Below are 21,568 nucleotides of genomic sequence, written 5' to 3' on the forward strand. Positions count from 1 at the left end.
AAATTGCATTCTTGCAGCCTCGTCCTGAGCACAGCTGATAGTTAAGGTGGGAAATTCAACAGTAAGGGGTTATAGTAAAGAGTCAGATGGTACTGGGTTACCAGACTGTTTAGTGTCTGTAGGAGAGATATCCATGCTTTGGGTTAAGCAGTCGCATCTTGTTAATTTTTACTATTTTTATTATTATTTCTTAGTACTTGGTTGTATAATTATATGGCACACTACACTGTATATACATACTTTAAACCATAACTACTAACCTAATGTGGTTACATATGTCTGTAGTGAAGTGAAATTTTAGTTTACATAGCAGCAAAGGTGAGCTGTATACAGCAGTTTTGCAGCTAAAATTCTCTATTGTAGTAGCAATCTTTCTTTGGTACTTTGATAAAGCTTCACCTTGTTGTGTTCTTCAAACAGGTGTAATTCTTGTGAGCTGATAAACCCATCGAATTAGATTGTCAGGTCACAATTAGCCTCTGCCCAGGTGTGTACAAGCTCTACCAATGTCTTAATCAACCTTTTATGTTAACTGTAATTCTGGGTAATAAATTACATTATATTTTATAGTGAACAGAATTTTGCAAAAACCAAGGATTTTCACCCAGATGCTCACATTAATGTTTACAATGAAATGTACAACTACTGTACTTAATTGATGTAATGCAAACCTTGTGATGGTTGTGATACTAATGGTGTACTAACTACATGGGTTGACCCAATCACTGATGTACCACTTGATGTTTGGTGTAGTGTTTAGGGACTAGTCTATTTTGCTTTTTTTTCTACCTATTTTTCTTTACAGCAATTCTTTTATTTTTCACCTATTATGCTCCATATTTTGCTCAAGAATTATAAATTTTGCTCAGTACTGATCTTTGTTAATTGAATATTTCCAAGTGCAAAGCTACAGTTTCGCATTAAAGTGACTGTTCTATTAGAGTATCTCGATCAGAAATTACTTCTAACATGTAAAGCAAGAAGCCAGCTAATATTGCTTAACATGTGTGGCTGTTTTATTAGGGTATCTCGATTGTCACTTGTAGTTCCTGTAACAATTAGCTATGCATTGTCGATATTTTAGCATGTCTGACTGTTCTATTAGAGTATCTCGATCTTTTGTGCAATATTTTTATGTCCACTCCACAAAAGTTGCAACTATTATGCCAGCATTTTGCTCATTGCTTTTACCCAACCACTATGCCAAAAATTTTGCTGGCGAAATCGACGGGTCCCTAGTAGTGTTGTAAGATGGAGTGATCGAGATGATGAGCTGATGTCATTATCAGATGGTGTTATATTAGCGGTAGTAGTAATGGGTGGTGGTAAACTGACAGCTTTTAAATATACTGTAGTGAGAAAGTATATAATACAGTATTGTACAGTACTACCATACTAGTATAGTAGGAATACTCAAACAAAATGGCGTCTTCCAAAATGCTGCCATCTTTAACCCTCCATAGTAATCTTATGCACAACAAAAAGCCCCTTTTTTTCCAATATCAAATCTATGGTTAAACAAGAAAAGCGCTGGTAAGCCATGCCCCTTAATCTATTACACATAGCTCACTCAAGATGGTCAAACTACTCTAATAAAGCCATCACAGCCACACAAGCATTTCATAGATGCACATGTATGCTATATATATACCAAAAAGTTTATAAACTAGCTATATAGAGAGCAATTAAAACTTATTTTTGAAGGAAATAAAAGATACCGAGACAAGAGATACTGTATGAATACTTGTAGCTATAATGTAGGTAAAATTCTGATGAAGGTAAGAATGCAAATGCAGGCCACATAGCTACATTGTAATAGCTATATCATTCATACTTATTGTTTCACTACTTTTTATTGTTGGAAATCCACTTCATTTCAAATTAATAATTTAATTTCACTGTTTTAATATCAAAATACAATTTTCACAAAAACTATGATTTTCATTCAGTTGGTCATATTAATGTTACAATAAAATGTACAACTACTATACTTGTTTTTACATACGGCCAACCTTGTGATGGTTGAGATGCTAATGATGTACTAACTACATGGGTTGACCCAATCACTGATGTACCACTTGATGTCTGGTGTAGTGTTGTAGAATGATGTGATCCAGGTGATGAGCTGATACCATTATTAGGTAGTGATGGATTAGTAGGACCTGTAGTTGTATTGGGTGGTGGTGAACAGAGAGCTTCCAATAATTCTGTAGTGGGAAAAGTATACAGTACAGTATGTATGTATATGTTAATGCTATATGTTTAAGTAAAAAGAAAAAAAATTAATCCCACATTGTTAACCATTAACCTTGTACATAATCATATAGGTTTTTAGTTGCACTCATTGTACTCCAATAATAGGGGCATGTGATGTGAACCATATTACATGTATTTAAATGGTTGCTACTGTATATAGGATTATTGATTATTAAGAAATTTAATAGCATTAAATTTGTTTACACAGAATTAATCACTAAATTGCTATTGCATAAAAATGATACAATTGGCTGTTAATGAAACCCAACAGTGAGAATATTACTACAGTATTCTGCATAAGGTGATTTACTAAGAAAGTAGTTTAGACTATCACAAGTTACATAAAAGGTTATTTTCTTCACTAGCATTGTGAATTCATTTAGAAATATAACAAAGCATTTGTGACCAGATTCGCAATAATCCGTCATTTTCACGTATTCCTAAAGATCGGCTTTCTGTTATCTATAGCAACAAAGAAGTGGAGTGCAAAAGTTTCAGCCTTAATGATCTTGGAATTGTAGTGTTAACTAGACAGTTGGAACAGTTAATTGATTGCACATAGCTCACAAATGAAACATGTACAAAGATGAGAATTTGGCTCAATCTGGACTGCTAAATCTGTCAAGGCATAGTGGCTTTCCTATTTTCCACTGTGTGCACAAAGAAGACTATTCCGATAAAAAACGTGACCCAGTCTGGGAAAACTGGGCTTATCACCTGTTTTTAAAGTATCAAAAATACCAGTTTTAACGATTAGTGTGCTGTAACTTGCCAATGGTTAAAGCTATGTGTACCAAATTTTCACATGTTTTACACCAAATCTTTACCTTCCAGAGCATCCATTGCAAAAGTAGCCAGCATATAAGCTTCTCACCATTTAGATAAATTTTGAACCAAGGCTGGCTGTATCGGCTGAGCTTCAAATGGGGTGGGAGGCAGGGGCCCAGAAAGAGGGCAAGAGGCTGTTACAGGTTTTTGCAATTGAATTCGTTGCCTTTGCGATTGAATTCGTCCCGTTTGCAATTAAATTCGTCGGTATTGCAATTGAATTCGTCCCGTTTGCAATTAAATTCGTCGGTATTGCAATTGAATTCATCCCGTTCGCAATTGAATTCGTCGGTTTTGCAATAGAATTCGTCACGTTTGCATTACAATTCGTCATAAACAAAACGGCTCCAAGAAACTAACCTGTTCATTAAGAGATGAACTATTTATGCCTTGGAGAGTTACACTTGAGACACTAGAAGGTAATTGAAGCTGGTAGTACGCGAAGTTGATAGCTGTCTGACAAGTTAATTAACTTGCTCGCAAGTGACCACACCCATCGCAAATGGCGTAGTAGAGTTTGGAATGTTGCTCGATAGGCTGTAGAGGAAGAATTATTACCTTATAAGGAGTTGTTTACTACCGTTGTACTTGAACAAGTTCTTGTAGCAGCTGCTACATCACGCTTTTGTTTTTGCTCCAGCTGCCATTCTTGTTACAGATGAATTTAACTGCAAAAGCGATGAATTCAATTGCAAAAGCAATGAATTCAACTGCAAAAGCAACGAATTCAATTGCAAAACCAACGAATTCAATTGCAAACGGGACGAATTCAATTGCAACAGCGACAAACTCAATTGCAAACGGGACGAATTCAATTGCAAAGTCGCCGAATTCAATTACAAAAACCTGTAAAAAATTGAAGAGGAAGGCATAGGTATGAATTAGACCAAATCACTGTACGGGTAATTCAGGTATCAAAACTGGCTTAAATGAAAGGGAATTCACAGCACAGGTCTTTAGTCAACACTACAGAGCTACACAGCCACATACAGTCATCCCCAGGCTGACCATAGCTCCATTAAGGCCCCATGCAACATGTACGGATTACCATTGGGCTTGGAAAAAGCAGCCAGCAAAAGCAGACCACTCAAGTCTAGCTGATTATGATTGTGAAATTTGATATTTTATTCATGTAGCTTTGTGTTCTTGGTGAAAAATCTAATCTGCTGACATGGGCGATAAGACCGGTTTTCCCAGATCCAGTCACAAATGATGATAGTAAACTTTATTTCTACCTGGAATCTACCACATCACAAATAAGTTCCCACAATTCATGTGTTTTTTTACCATGCAAACATGAACAAAAGCTTTCTTACTCTCCATGAACAGGCAAATCTGCTAGTGTATAGGCTTCATCGGTTTGAGCTTTGTTTCATTGTCAACCAAAGTGATTGAAACATGAGTGTAAAGTTTTTAAATGTGGCATATATATTTTTACTCAGTTCATCTAAATAAATTTTTATAGCAAAATATATATATATTTTTTTGCAAAAAGATTAGATTTTAATTAGCTGGTTACATTTGTGAATTGAATGCATCAATTCATTCAAGACACCATGGCCAGTTACACTGTGCCATGTCCTGAATAAATTTGCAGCTCATAAATACCCTCACTGTTACAGAAAAGAAACAATTTGTAATCTACTGCTACACTGGAACAAAGCTATTGAAAAGCACTGAAGACTCAGAAGTACTTTCTATTCTTTTGAGTCAATCTGCAATTGGTATGTTGTTGCTTATATGTTTTCAGGATGGATAAGACCAAATGCCATTTTCAAGGTGTCAGATTCTGCTCTAAGCTGCAGATAACGCAGTCTCAAAATAATAGAAAGGTATTATTATAGCTTTATACAGACATTTGAAAAATGCGTGTAGCCAAGAAATACATTACTAAATTATAATAAATGTAGTTCATATTTACCAGCTGTATTGCAAGTATTGCAAATACACATATAAACAGATTATATTTAGTATGTAATTACTAACCATTTCTAAAAGCTTCAATTACTTGATTCTTTGGTGCTGTTTCCTCACACAACGTTTCCATAATATCACAGAATAAAAATACATTACCATCTTCCATCGTTAAACAAATAACATTGCCAACAATTGTTTCATTAATCATTTCAATAGATGGGAATAATCTTAACAGATCCAGATAATTAGAAGCAATTCCAGGTATTAGCTGTTTTAGTTTATGAACAGTTTTCACATAGTCTTGTGGTAGACATTGCCACAATCTTGTGTAGTTCTTCTTTAGTACAGATAGAACTAAGCACATTTAAACAAACATTAATGTGGTGTGCATACAATGGGGGATACTCATATAATTATTTTTAGGCATCAATATCATACATTATGATAGTAGTGTATAGTAGGGACCACAATGGAGTAGGCGTGGCCCACGAAATAACATCACCTGAAAAACAGCCTCAATTTTCCCAGATGATGATGAGGCAGTATTGGTTATGTAGGTAAAACTAAGCCCAAAAATGCTTTCAGATCAACCCGAAACACTTTCAACAATTTGCTATGGAATTTAATTCTTTTTTATTTAATGGAATTTCTACTGACTGCCTGACTGATTGACTGACTGATTCCTTCAGACAAGCATAACTCAATAATGGCTAACGCTTCGGGCTTGATTTTTTTTCACTGTTCGACGTTGCTTCGGTCCGACAGGTGCCTTTTCGCATACTGCAGTACGTACAAGCATTCTTCATGGACTTACTAATGTCCTCCTTTGTGTCCCATTCATTTTTGCTGACAGCAAAGTGTCGATTTGGCTTTAGTACATGATGGCTTCTCTTCATAACGGAAGCAACAACGGAAATCGTCCGTATTTGTCATAGTGGCTATTTTGATAACAGAGGTGCTTTTCAAACAGTTCTTGATTCGTACTGCTGTGTAACAGGTTGAACATAGCTGACAACGAAGCATAATGGATGCTTCACTTTTCAGATGATAATTGATATAGCCGGGGCACACGTGGCACAATTTCTTTTGCTATGTGTGGATCGCAGAGGTACTTTTCGAACAGTTCTTGATTTGAAATGCTGCATAACGGGTTGAACAAAGCTGACAACAAGGCGTAATGGATACTTCACTTTTCAGACCATAATTTGGGCACGTGGTGGCATTTCAGATATGGAACATGTGGGTTCACCAGTCATAATAATTATTTACAAAAATAGTTAACAAATGCACAGAAAAATTTGGAATGTTCAACTGGAGTAGGGACCATAGCACATCGATAAAAAATACTGAAACAAGCTGGAGTAGTGCACGATATTAAATCACAGTAAAACAACAAGAAGTGTTATATATATCCCTACTGTGCTCAAGATACCATAATGGAAATGCACAGTAGGGATATAACACTTCTTATTGTTTTACTGTGATTTAATATTGTGCACTACTCCAGCTTGTTTCAGTACAGTATTTTTTATCAACGTGCTATGGTCCCTATTCAAGTTGAAAATTCCAAATTTTTCTGTGTATTTGTAGGTAATAACCACTGCAGAAATTAAATTAGTCCCCTTTGCAGTTGAACTTGTCTCATTTTCAATAGAGTTTGTTGCTTTTGCAGTGCCTTTGCAATAGAAGTTGTCACCTTACCAATTGAATTCATTGTGCTTGTAATAGAAGTATACATTCTCAGCTGAGTTGGAATGACCATATAAAAGCAATTATAAAGATAGCTAATATGGTTTTGCATAGAAATCTGTCCTCCTGTCCAACCAGGGTTAAACTCAACTGTTACAAATGTTTAGTAAGACCAATCTTAGAATATGCATCACACCGCACAGCATAAGTGGTATTACAGCTGTTGAAAAAGTACAAAAGTATGGGGCAAGATTCATCTGTAATGACTATTCGAGATATTCCAGTGTGACCAGTACAGTGTATGTTACAGTCATCATCGTTACCCACTATAAACCAATAGAGAGTTACAGCAAACGTTGTCTTCTTGTATAATACACATTATGCTATTGAGTATGAACTATAGTCTCATTTGCCAGAAACTTTGTCACAAACATAAAAATTAATACAGTAGGTTTTTCTGGCCAAAAAGTACACTATTACAACTGCATAAATTTTTCCCTTCATGACATCTTACCAGTATTTGTGAGGTATAATCAAGACAATGTTTGCAGAGTAACCCCAAACCCTTCCTACAAGTTTAGTTTCAATGAAATTTTAAAGTTTCCAATTTTGCAGATTGACTAATGCCTCCAGCCAAGCATACCGCAACTATGGTTAAGGCTGTGACTTCAATTTCTTCACTGTTCAACATCGATCCAGCCCAAGTAGGCAAGAGGCTATTATGCTCCAAAAGTTGAGCATTATGCTTTTGAGCAGTGCTCAAAAATCACCTATTATGCTTTTGAGAATTGCCCATTATTCCCAAAATTATGCCACCATAATTGACTAATATTACCAGTTATTGCTGTATCAGGCCATTCTGCAGATTTTCCTAGTGTTAAAGCTTTATAACCACCTCAAAAATGCTAGCATAATCCCTGATTCCCACACATACCTATTATTCTTGAAATTAGGCTGGAATATAATCGCCGCATTTCACTAGCCACAAAAGCTACAGCACATGTATTATGGGCTTACCTTTGTCATCCTTTGTATCCCATTTCTTTCTCCACTATAATCCATAGGTATTGATTTTTGGTAATGCATGGTGGCTTTAGTGGAGCTGGCTATTACGAGAATTATTAGTAGTGGCTGAATTGATTACAGACTGAGGCACTTCTCATACTGTTCTTTATTTGTAACATTGTATATATAAAGGGTAGCACATACATAAAATAAAGCGGAATGGCTACCTCGTTTCTCAGTAAATTGATAGTTGGGGTGTGTGCAATTACTCACAATTTCTAAGTTTTATTTCTATGATCCCAACCCAAATATAAAATTACAAATTTTCCTTACACCTGTCAAGCAAATTTCTTTCAGAAAGTTATATCTTCAGGTGTAGGTGACATCCCTTGTTTCATTTACATTTTTCTATGATCCCTAATAGAGCTTAAATTCTTAAATTTTCCTTGTGTACTTTTTTGGAACATAATTACAACTGGTGAACCCACCCATACTGCATCAAAAGAAAGATATAAATCATGAAGCTGTTTATAAAGGGGCTACTGGAATACTAGATATCTAGTGGTACAATGGTATAAAAGGTGGGTGTGCACCTAATGGCTCGTCAATAATGAACAAAAGTAGTGGGAATCCTTATCAAGGTGACAAACATAGTACCATTGGTAAGGATTAATTTCTACAAATGATTATCTATTCAGCTGTTTCACGTAATGCTCTTGTTCAGCCAGGTGATTACTAATTAATGGTTACATATTTTGCTGCAAGTATTAACATTGAAATCAAATGCCAAAGTGACGAAATAAATTCAGTAGAAAAAGTGCTGAATTCTATTGAAAAAGTGACAAATTCTATTGCAAAAGAGATATAATGTATGAAGACACACAGTAGTGTGTCGTGCAGCCCAAGAAGCCGGTACACCAAACCGTGAGTATATTAACAGAAGAAACACAATTTTCACACCTATGTAGCTCTGTGATCCTTAATCTGATTGGAACCACCACAGAAGTGATGGCCAGTTAGGGGGGATACATACCAAATTTGAAGAAAATCGCTCCAGCTACAGTGTGTATTTCCGAGATACAAGCGAAGAAAAGTTTGTTTTAATTTCTTTGTGTTTTTTTCTTCTACTTCTTCATTTCACACACTTCACAATATCCGCCTTAACACACAAATATGTGCTCCAATTGGGCTGACATTTGGCACACATAAAGCGTTCATTAAGGTGGATCTTAGTACCAACTTTGGTAGAACATTCACAGGGTTATGACCAATTGTTTGCATAAAATAAGGTCAAAGGTCTGTCACACCTACAGGGTAAACCCCTGGGAGGAATGAGTTGAAAATTGCTATGTGGGTGGAGTAACCGTCGTAGGAGGGCCTTTGTGTAGTTTGAAAGGAATCGAGATAAAGACCATGGAGATATGACAAAAAACCCAACCTCTGTCACAATTACATGATCGATTTTTATGAATAAAAAACTATTAGTTTTCAGGCCTACCAGGTAAACCACTTAGAGAAATGAGCTGAAAATCAGTGTGTAGCTGAAATAATCATCATAGAAAGTCCTTGCAGTAATACAGAAGAATCGAATTGCAAACAACTGAGTTATGATTCGAAAGGAAACTACGTGTAGCAAATGCGAGATTGATACTCTAGGACTGGGCAGAGTTTACCTCTCTGCCCACTGTTTAAGTGTTTATTATTGATTTATATTATTATCTTTTATATATCTCTAATAGAATAGTAATCCTATTAGAACATTCAGCTACGTTTATAACTTACTCCATTATTATATTACATTGCAAGTTATTCTGTAAGGAATTCAGCTACAACCAGTTGTTCTGATAGACAATTCAGCTACAGGCAAGTCACCCTGTAGAGAGTTCACCTAGAAACAAGTCACCCTGTAGAGAGATCAGCTAGAAGAATTCACCTTGTAGAGAGTTCAGCTACAAAGAAACCACCATGTAGAGAGTTCAGCTGCAAACAAATCGGCCTGTAGAGACATCAGCTACAAAAAATCGCTCTGTAGAAAGATCAGCTAGAAAAAGTTACCTTGTAGAAAGTTCAGCTACAAAGAAACCATCATGTAGAGAGTTCAGTTACAAACAATTCACCCTGTAGAGAGATCAGCTAGAAGAAATTACCTCGTAGAGAGTTCAGCTACAAAGAAACCATCATGTAGAGAGTTCAGCTACAAACAATTCACCTTGTAGAGAGATCAGCTAGAACACTGTAAATTCAATTGGGTACAAATGACCCAAATGTTTGGGTTGTTTAACTTGCAATTCAAACGACCGATTTTTTGGTAGTAGTGACCCAAGAATGTACTTGGTTATTTTAACTTTGTAAGATATAGTCATATTACCCAGATGCCCTAAAGTCTCTTCAACCTCTAGCCAAGTGTTTGAAATAATCTTGCCATCATGGTTATTTTAACCATCTGTGGTAAAATTAACTCACATCACAAAATATTTGTTTTTGTTTGTTTACATTAATTAACAAGTCAGTCATCATTAGTAATAACATACATTAATCTATCTGTGACACATATTTGCAATAGTTGTTACATGCTGATTCTTAGTACTTTTAAACATACCTGATCTTATAGTTTTCAAATTGTATATAAACCTATGTTCTCCATGTTCACTTTTGATTGTGGGATGTAACACAAATGTTATAATGGCTAGTGTACTGTAAATTTAACCATGTAGCTGGTCATCTAATCTGTGCCATAGGAGACTTGACTATACACACTGAAATTACTCAAATATGTTATTTCAACATCCTAAGTGAACAGTTAGGATGTTGACCGATTAGTCCAAAAGCTACCCTAGTGATAACCACTTTTAGATAGTCATTTTAACAAATAAATTTGTAGTTTAAATTTACCCATGGAGGTTGAATTGTTCCTTTTAAATTTACTGTGAAGAAGTTACCGTGTAGAGAAATCAGCTACAAAGAAACCATCATGTAGGGAGTTCAGCTGCAAACAAATCACTCTGTAGAGAGATCAGCTACAAAAAGGTCACCCTGTAGAGAGTTCAGCTAGAAGAAGTCACCTTGTAGAGAGTTCAGCTACAAAGAAACCACCATGTAGAGAGTTCAGCTGCGAACAAATCACCCTTTAGAGAATCAGCTACAAACAAATCGCTCTGTAGAATGATCAGCTAGAAGAAATTACCTTGTAGAGAGTTCAGCTACAAAGAAACCACCATGTAGAGAGTTCAGCTGCAAACAAATCACCTGTAGAGAGTTCAGCTATGTAGAAACAAGTCACCCTGTAGAGTGCTGTAGAGAGTTCAGCTAGAAGAAGTTATTTTATACAGAGTTCAGCTACAAAAACAATCATCCTTTAGAGAGGTAAGCCAGACAGAGTAACCCTCTAGAGAGATCAGATAGAAACAAATCACTCTGTGGAGAGTTCAGCTACAAAGACACCACCCTGTAGAGAGTTCAGCTACTGTGTAAACAAGTTACCCTGTAGAGAGATCGGCTAGAAAAAAGGAAAGATCAGCTACAAACAAGTCATCCTGTAGAAGGATCAGCTAGAAACAAATCACCTTGTAGAGAGTTCAGCTACTGTACAAACAAAATCACCCTATAGAGAGTTCAGTTACAAACAAATCACCTTGTAGAGAATTCAACTACAAACAGAACCCTGCAGAGACTTCAGCTGAAACAAGTCACCCTGTAGAAAGAATCCTGTAGAGAGTTTATCTCTACAAGTAATTCACCCTGTAGAGAGTTCAGCTACATTTCAAGTCACCCAGCAGAGAGATCAGCTGCAAATTAAACAAGTTATCCGTAGGGAATAATTGACATGTAATACATGTATGAAATATATAATTTGTACATTTACTGATAAAATCAGAATTAATTAAAGGATTTAAAATCTGCTTCATCTTTTTTCTTCTTCTTCCTGTGGTAAAAAAAAACAACAGATAGGTTAAAAAAGCCCTAAAGCCAGCAATACACCGGCTTTGGGGTATACAAATGCAAAAAGAAGTGAAATCTAATCCAAAACAGCCAAGCTGTAAAAATAGTGCGGCCCTCAGAAAGGCTATTGTGAAAAAAGATGTGAAATCCAAGGTGGTTGCCAAGAAATGGCTGTGATGGTAGGCTAATAATAAAAAAATTTAATAACAACAATTCAGGTGAATTTTGGTCTTGGCCATCTTTTTTCACAATAGCCTTTTTGAGAGCTGCACTCTTTTCTTACAGCTTGGCTGTTTCGGATTAGATTCATTATACTATAGGTAACAAATTCAATGGTATAATATAATGCAAATGTGCTATATCAATTGAAATATATGCATATTAAATTATAGAACGAATTGAATGTGCATCATTAATGATCCTTTGAATGTCATGCATTGCAGTACACACATACATACTGTATGAAACTTAAATTTTGGAAAAGATCCCTGCAATCTCTTGTGTGTTAAACAAGAGATCCCTACAACCTTGATAAAAGTAGGAAGCACTTTTCAAACAAGATGATTGTACGCAAAACCCCCAAAAAATTGAACATCTTAGTTTAGATCTAAATATTGATGTGCCATAACATGACCATTTCCAAAATTTAGTCACAATACACAATATGATTTTATGCATCTTTTCTACATAGTGATTACTTCTTGAAGAAGGATCCAATTTAATAATAGAAAAGGTCATTTGATACAGTGGACTGTTCACACCTAAAACAATTCAGTATACAAACAAGTAATTACTGTAATAAGTGACATGTGATTCACTTACTAGGTGATGATGAGTGATGTTGTTGATCACTTGATAATGACTGAATATTAGTAGTGGATGTTGTACTGGTTGGAAACTGAATACTTTGTTGAAGGTCTAAAAAACACAAAATTGTAAAATACTGAATTAAACCTGTTACAATATCAAGACACATGCCAGTGAGTTGTGCTGCCCAAGAAGCCAGCATACCATACCAACATGTTACTAAGAGGAAGAATGAATCATGTATTATATGTACAGTAGTTAGGTGATCCTTAAAATGAGATCACTTTACAATACGTTTCAAGCCAGGTAGTACAGGCCACATATCAAATTTTAGCAAAGTAGTCCTATTCACACCTGGATTTTCTTTGTATTTCTATTCCTCTTCTACTTCTTCTAATGCACTTTATAAAAATAGTCATAAATGCAAATGTGCCATCCAATTATGCTGAAATGTAAAAGCAAGGTGTTGGTACGTAATGAATCAAAATCATCCAAGAACTTCACCCTTTCAAAAGATGTGTTTACTTCATTTTACTCCACGAAGTCTAAAATTCGTAAAACTATAATTTTTTGATTACATGGATTGTTACCCTAAATTTCATTATGAGCTTTTAATCCATTAAACATTGATGAGAGTATTCACATAAAATTAAAAAAACAAACAGTTTAATGTCATCCCTACAGGAGTAATTACTAAACTACTGAATGGAACAAAATGTGATCAGCACATACCTAGAGTACCCATGGAAATGTAAGCTTTTCGTGGTTAGAAAGATTTTAAAGAAACTATAATAAGTGTATAAGGACCATTGAGTTATAACGCAAAAAAAATAGACATGCGTGTCAGGCATGTGACCGACTATCGTAAATAAAAATGAGTTGTTGCTCAGCCTTCCAAACACATGGTTTACAGGAATAAGCTGAAAGTATGTAGATGAATAAGTAATCGTAGAAGAATAAGTAATCGTAGAAGAATAAAGAAATCAGATTAAAAGCATTACAAAAAACCGAACATGTCTACAAAGTACAAGATCAAGATATCCTAATAGTGCAGTCAACCCAAATAGGCATCCACTCTATGCATTGCACTCAGTTGGGTTATAGAATTACGATATACAGTTCTGTATAATAGGGCTACCCTGATGCACTCCCCCAAATTGCTGCCCTTTAAAAAATTATCATAGAAATACATTATGAAAAACACAATTATGAAAAGAGTCTAAGTGTCACTAATACTAGACATACATAGCATTGAATAGAGCTCACAGCTCATCTGTCTCGCCCACAGCTTGAACACACCCACAGCTTGAACACAACTCGTCAGCCTGCCTGCCCACCTGTCTGCCTGACTACACTACATTCACAAAGCTAGGCCTGAGGCTAAATGATGCATCATATACCAATAACAAACTCAGTATTGAACAGTCTTACTTGCCCCATTCTGCATACGCTGTCCAAAATAGTAACTGATAGTCAGTTATGTATATAATGAATATTTAACTTTGCCATTTTCATCCAAAGTTTTGGGACTGGTGTCATTAACTATTACCAGGCAGTTTACTCAACTTTATAAACCCCTTTTGATTTTCATGCACACAACACATTGCCATGAGTCTTGATAGTTTAACGTAATGGTCTAAATTATTATATCTTGACAAAATTGCAAATCACCCTCCACACAGTACCCACCAGATCTTATCTCAGTGATCACCATCATCAACTGATGCGATGTTGTAATAGTCTCCAGTTGATCACACAGATAAAATAATTCTTCTCTATAGCTCATCCCCTCAATCAGACAATCCAATATTAATTTATTAGCAGTAATGGAGTTACTACTACTCAATATCATGCAAATCTGATCATCACTGATATAAGTCTGTAACTTCCAAACACTCTGTTCATAGTTGTCAGGCATCAGTTGTAGTATAGTGTGATAATGTGTCTTGAGTATAGCAAAATCTGTGTTTAAACATGCATGTTTGTGAAATGGTATTGTTTAACACATGAATGATGTAGCACATTTAAATGCATAGCTACCTTTGTTCAGATTAATCTTTATTGGCATTGGTGGACTTTTCTCTGCAAATGCAAAGTCTTGAGGTAAAGTAGCTACATATAGAAAATCATTTAATTAAACAAAATTAGTTTGGAAATAATTGTGCATAATGTGTGACATACAGTGTAATCATACAGTACGGTAGTACTGTATATTAGGGATCACAAAGATTTGGGCTTTTCTGACCAAAAATAATAATTTTATTACCCTACAGCCAGTCTCACAATACCTTCATGGCACCTTGGTAATATTGGTAAGGTATAGTCAAGCACAAAAGTGCCTTCAGTACAACCTAAATTGCTTCCAAAAAGTTTCTATGAAATAAAATAAAAATTGTGAAATTTTCTACTGCCTGAGTAACTGACTAACTAATGCCTGCACCCTTCAGACAAGCACAGCTCGATACAGGATTGATTTTTTCACTGTTCGATATTGCTTCAGTCCAACAGGTGCTTTTTGGCATACTGCAGTACATACAATGCAGGCATCATGGACTTACCTTTTTCCTCTTTATGTCATATTTCTTTTTGCTGACAGCCCAAGGTGTTGATTCACAGTTGCATGATGGCTTCCCTATGTTTGCAAATGGCTGTATTTTTCATGAGATTGGTTTGATTGCAGAGGAGTTTCTTTTACTCTTCTTTGTTTTTAATGCTGTGTCATTGGACAGAGCATACAGTAGCTGAAAGTAAAGCGTAATGGCCACTTCACTTTCCAGCCAGTAATTGATAGTTGGGGAACGCGTTCAGATGAAAACATTAACTCAGGCACTATTCTTTCTTTTGATGCAGTATACATGAGTTAAATAGTCATAATAATGTTATTAAAAAAAAGTATGAGGAAAAATTAGGGATTTTTAGGTATCATAGAAAAAATTGGGAAACAAGAGAGGATGCCTACACCTGCAGATATACTAGTGGATATTCATTCCCTACTTCAGTCTGTACCCATGACTAGATTAAATGTCCACTAGTATATCTGCAGATGTAGGCAACCTCCCTTGTTTCCCTATTTTTTTCTATGATTCCTAATCGAACTCAAACTCCCTTTTTCCTTATACTTGTTGTATATAAGAGTGTTCAATCACAGTGCTATGTACACATTTTTAAAATAAATGGTACTGATTAACCCAATGATTAAGAATGCTATTAATTCTTGTGCCAGAAAACAACAAGCAAATAAAAAACTAAGAATACACCATTATAGCTAGGGACCTACTGATCATGCTGGCATAACATTGAGCATATAATAGGTGCCTGAAAGCATTGAACATAATGCTAGCATTATAGACAGAATCCTTGTTCCATGCTATAATTTTTTGTTTGTCAAAATATAAATCACAGAAAAAGATCGATATACTCTAATAGAGCAGTCAGTAATTCTAATAGAACAATCACATAGCTGACTATTCTATTTGAGTATGTTGATCTTTACTCTAAAATTCACATGTGAGTTAGGCAGAATGAAGTTTACTGTCATCATTTTTGTTGTTGTTGAAATGACCTTCTTTGTGCACATAGAGCAATTTAGGGAAGCACTATACCTTGATGGATTGTTAGTTCACAGTGAACAGATTGAGCCAAATTGCTTGTTGTTTCAGTTGGGAGTTAATTAATTAATTGAGTACCTGTAATTTATTCACTGTATTTTGCAGTACAAATAAAATGTTCCAAAGTGTCTTGCACTATAATGCCAAGATTATATTTACTATAAAAGACTTTAGCTGTCCAACTTATTAGTTACTTTAAATAACAGAGAAGCAATAAAGTAGAATGGGCTTTTGCTCAGTTAGTCAAAATATAGATAGCAAAATGTTTGTAAATACTTCACAAGTGTCTCTTTATGTCAGGTTTGGGTCATTACCTGTTGTAGCTAATATGCACTTCCATACATCATGTTAAACACTATTCCAAAAACAGTAATGAATAATTTTGATATTGTAATCTTGGAAAAAATTATTTAAACAATGATGTTTTCATGCTGGGTAATTGCATTTGTCATTATCTAAAGTGGGAGTGACAATCAACAGCTGTATCTGTTATATCACAGCATGGCATTATACACCAAGATACTCTAATAGAACAGTCAAAATTGCCTTCTGAAACCATTTACAAGTTCAATTTCACTTTATAACATGTGCATGATAGCTCTATACTAATTATTAATATCAAGGTAGAAATACTGTAATGGAACAGTCACCTTATTATAACTACAACAGTCAAGAAAATACTTTGCAATAAGATACTAGAATCTTTAAGTACTAGAATCGCTCTCATATTCAAGGGTGTAATTCTCTAAAATATTAGTCAACTACACACATTCCAAATGGTTAAGTGATAAGTAACAATGTTGCCAATGGGACTGAAGTAAATGATATTAAACCCCAGTGCGTGGGAGTATCAAAGCGCCGCGCTGGGTTATAACTACCATACAGCTAGACAGAGCGGATCTGCTACTGTACGATATATTAGTTATCACCTAGTGATAACTAACTTATCACCCTGTTGCGGAGCCACTCAGTCTCTTTCGCGACATCATAATAACCGCGAATGACATTGTTTACCAATGGAACAAAGAGCCAAATAAGGAAACATTGATACAAAACACATCAATACAGCACTTAAAACTACCTAAATCTTACAAGAAAACTACCTAAATCTTACAAGAAAACTGTTAATCCTTTACACAATAGCACTACAAGTTACCAATACGATAGTTTAACAAATGTAAAGAATAGTACGTGACGATTTTCGCTCCAGCAATCACTCCCAATGGTCACTATGTTGAAGAACTAACTTCCTCTAGCTTCATCGGTCTATCTTGGACTATGGTAGCCACTTGTTGGTCTTTATTTTTCTCTTGCACGTACACCACGCGACACCACCATACCAATTTCTGATGAAGGCGAATCGTACCTGGAACCGCTGCTTCATAACACTGCCCTTTGCTACAGTTTGTAGGTAGTATGTAAGGTCTCTCTTGTGGCTACGAAATAGAATCTCCACACAATTCGGACGAAATCTTGAGCACAGTGACAGGAACTCAAACTGGAACTTAATTTACTATCCGTAAACTTCTGCACACTCCCACGCACTGGGATATAAAACAGTTATATCCCGTATACTCGGATGATATCATTGTTATTACACTTGTCCTCGGCTCCGCCTCGGACTCGTGTAATAACAATGATATCACCCTCGTACCGGGATATAACTATAACTTAATCCCCAGCCTATTATGCTCAAAATTTTACCTATTGTGCCTTTGAGCAGTGCTCAAAATCAAACCTATTATACTCAAATTGTACCTACATTATGCTGACTGTTTTATTAAGGTATACCAGTGTTTCTTGACTGCTGTATTAGAGTAAGTGACTGCTCTATTAGAGTATCTTGATCTTACTTTTACAAAGTATGAATAACCAACAAAGTAATAGTATGAATGCAGTAATAATGCACAGTGGCAGTTATCATTTGCTTTTCCAGGTGCACATACTATGCATTTAATTAAATTTTCAACTATCATCCCTATTATACTAGCATTATGCTTGATGCTTTTGGTTACCTATTATGCTTTAAATTATGCCACCATAATCAGCTGAGGCCTAAATAATATGTACAATCGGGTTTATAGCATTAGGAAGAACGGATTATTTTTGTTATATATTAAATGACATGAGTAGCCATCTACCTACACAATGAGTAAAAGTACAGGTCCTGAATGTACATGTGAATTTATATGAATAATGGATGTTATTGCTGGAGAACTGTTGTGTATGCATGCATCCTGTATACTACACAAATCCTGACACAAATCATTACCTGGCATATCAATTGTTGGTAATTCTGTTTCTCTAGTGCTATTAGTTAAGACAATGTTGTCTCTGTTGTTAGTTACACAGAATGAAACTGGATCAGCAAACGTGTTGTCATGACCACTGATGTTGGCAGTTATTGATCTTTCTGAATTAGTGAGTTCTTGACAAGATGATGATACTTGTGGTGCTGAAATAATCGGAGTAGTGGACAGAACTACTGCACACATTAATAAAATTACAATAAAATTTGTAATTTTACATTATATATGAGTATTAATCATGTAGCATGGCAGCACTGTATAGTGCATAATGAATGTTTGTGCTTCCCTACTCTCACTTTTTCCTCATGACAATTTGGTAGTAATGTTTTAGTACAATTAAACACAATGTATTTTCAAAGCAATCCAAAATGGTTCTAATGAGTTTGGAATCAATTATATTTTACAGAGTTTTCTATTCACTGAATACTTACAGATACCTTATGTTCGCACCAGCCCAACCAAACAACAACAAATACTGCAGGCTTGATATTAATATTCGACATAGTGTGGGCAAATGACGTTCCCTTGCTAAATAGATTTATGTCCTGTTCTAATTCCAAACCCTCTGCTAAGATTCAATCTAAGGTCTTCATCAGATCTCTGAGTAATGCAATAGCCATAATAGTTTTTTCTAATTATTAGAACCTTTGAACTACCTATATAAACAATAATAATAATAATTTTGGAGCCTACATACTGTATAACTGGTGCCCATGGCTATTCACCATTACTCTCCCTCCACCCCAGTGTGAGCACCCCAGTGTGAGTACCCACAGTACCACACACCACAAGTTTTCTACAGTATCTTATTTGGGTAAAGTGAATAGGCAGTACATAAGCTTTGCAAGAAGAATCTCCAGTGCAAATTTCATACTGCTTCTCAGTGAGTTAAATTTTTGAAATGTAAAACCATAATATAAAAACAACTAATGTGCGATGTTGAAATGGATTTCCAAATCCAAGCAGTTAAACTTATTACCTGAAGCAGTTTGTAATCCCACTTTACTGGCACCAATGCTGTTATTTGTACTAAACACTTCAGTGACAACTGCTCCAGTAGTAGAGTACACTGTAGCACAAGAAATAACCACATCACCGCTAGTAAGTACTGTAAGTGCTTGACCAGTGAGCATTGTATTATCCAGTTTGTTAGTAGAATATGAAGTAGGCAAATCATAGTTCTTGGATAGAGCTACATTATCATATAGTAACAGTAATTGAGGATACACGCAATTGTCGCAATATCATCATCATGCTTACATTATGAATTTTATGTCAGTATAAAGTGTATGTACTGTACATACATCATGTGTAGTATGTCTTAAAGCTACTGCATTTACCTGGGCTTTAGCACACACAAGCTCAGCTCTATGCCAAGTATGCACAGTACTTCATCCTAAGGTATTTACAAGCTGAGGTGTATTTAAATGCAAGGATGATTATCACACTATCCTGTACTAAAATGTGCTAATAGTCTGGTTATATCAATCTAATCAAAAACAGCCAAGCTGTAAAAAAAGGTGCGGCCCCTAAAAATGCCAAGGTGAGAAAAGATGTGAAATCCAAGGTGGCGCCAAGAAATGGCTGTGATGGTAGGTTAATGGTAAAAATTTTAATAACGACAATTCAGGTGAATTTTGTGCCGAAGAAAAAAAACCCAAACTTTGGCCGATCATATCTCGGAAATGGATGGAGCGATTTTCTTCAAATTTGGAATGTAGACTCCCCTACCTAGCCGGCACTTCTGTAGCAACTTTAGTTTCAATCGGATAAGGAATCACTGAGCTACAAAGGTGTGAAAATCACATTTTCTTTCTTCCTGTAAATATACTCACGGTGTGGCGCGCCGGCTTCTTGGGCCGCACGACACACTACCGTGTGTCTTGATCTAATCTAAAACAGCCAAGCTGTAAAAAAAGAGTGTGGCCCTCAAGTATTGGCACAAAATTCACTTGAATCGTCATTATTAACATTTTTACCATTAACCTACCATCACAGCCATTTCTTGGCCATCACCTTGGATTTCACATCTTTTTTTCACCATAGCTTTTGAGGGCCGCACTCTTTTTTTACAGCTAGCTTGGCTGTTTTGGATTAGATTTCCCTTCTTTTTGTATTTGTATACCCCAGAGCCAGCCTATGGCCAGCTTTGGTGCTTTTTTTAACCTATTATTTTTTTCTTTACCACAGGAAAAAGAAAAGATGAAGCAGATGTTAATATTTCTGATTTTATCAGTAAATGTACAGATTATATATATAATCTAATCAAAAACAGCCAAGCTGTAAAAAAAGGTGTGGCCCCCAAAAAAGCCATGGTGAAAAAAGATGTGAAATCCAAGGTGGCGGCCAAGAAATGGCTGTGATGGTAGGTTAATGGTTACATTTTAATAGCAACAATTCAAGTGAATTTGGTGCCAAGACCAAGCGGCACAAAATTCACCTGAATTGTCATTATTAAAATGTAACCATTAACCTACCATCACAGCCATTTCTTGGCCGCCACCTTGGATTTCACATCTTTTTTCACCATGGCTTTTTTGGGGGCCACACCTTTTTTTACAGCTTGGCTGTTTTTGATTAGATATCACTTCTTTTTGTATTTGTATACTGCAAAGCCGGCCTATGGCTGGCTTTGGGGCTTTTTTAACCCATGTGTTTTTTTCTTTACTACAGGAAGAAGAAAAGAACTTAAAGAAGAATTTTAGTACTTCAATTATTTTTGATTTTATTAGTAATTATACAAATTATATACATATCAAGACACACGGTAGTGTATCGTGCGGCCCAAGAAGCCGGCGCGCCACACCGTGAGTATATTGACAGGAAGAACGAAAACGTCATTTTCACACCTTTGTATCTCGGTGAGCACTTATCTGATTGGAACCAAATTTGCTACACAGTTGCCCGCCAGCCAAGGGAGTCTACATTCCAAATCTGAAGGAAATCGCTCCAGCCATTTCCGAGATACGAGCTGCCAAAGTTTCGTTTTTTTTCTTCGTTTTTTTTTCTTCTTCTTCGTCTTTTTGCACACTTGCAAAAATTGCTATAACAAGCAAACGCGTACTCCGATCACCTTGAAATTTGGCACACAGAAAGGGAGTGCAAAGGCGAATCCTAGCATCAAATTTAGTACAAATCCGATGAATGGTTCAGGAGTTATGATCGATTATTCGCGTAAAACAAGATCGATTTGTTGTCACGCCTACAGGG

General features: G+C 35.8%; 1 protein-coding gene across 3 annotated transcripts in view; it reads right to left on the reverse strand.

The window, feature by feature from the left end:
* Window positions 1-21,568, reverse strand: part of LOC136246656 (uncharacterized) — a 275,289-nt gene that overhangs the window by 243,160 nt on the left and 10,561 nt on the right. Inside the window, exons 3-10 of one of the 3 annotated variants that reach the window (XM_066038190.1) lie at window positions 19,338-19,550; window positions 18,322-18,504; window positions 14,482-14,553; window positions 14,131-14,403; window positions 12,457-12,552; window positions 12,333-12,395; window positions 5,071-5,355; window positions 2,013-2,207 (exon numbers count right to left, since the gene is read on the reverse strand). In XM_066038190.1, coding sequence (XP_065894262.1) covers window positions 2,013-2,207; window positions 5,071-5,355; window positions 12,333-12,395; window positions 12,457-12,552; window positions 14,131-14,403; window positions 14,482-14,553; window positions 18,322-18,504; window positions 19,338-19,550 — 1,380 coding nt within the window. Of the gene's footprint in view, window positions 1-2,012; window positions 2,208-5,070; window positions 5,356-12,332; window positions 12,396-12,456; window positions 12,553-14,130; window positions 14,404-14,481; window positions 14,554-18,321; window positions 18,535-19,337; window positions 19,551-21,568 lie in introns of all 3 variants that reach the window. The other 2 variants (XM_066038189.1, XM_066038191.1) reach the window with 2 other exon arrangements.

Source organism: Dysidea avara, chromosome 2 (genome assembly GCF_963678975.1).
Source record: "Dysidea avara chromosome 2, odDysAvar1.4, whole genome shotgun sequence".
In the NCBI taxonomy this organism is placed as follows: Eukaryota; Metazoa; Porifera; class Demospongiae; order Dictyoceratida; family Dysideidae; genus Dysidea; species Dysidea avara.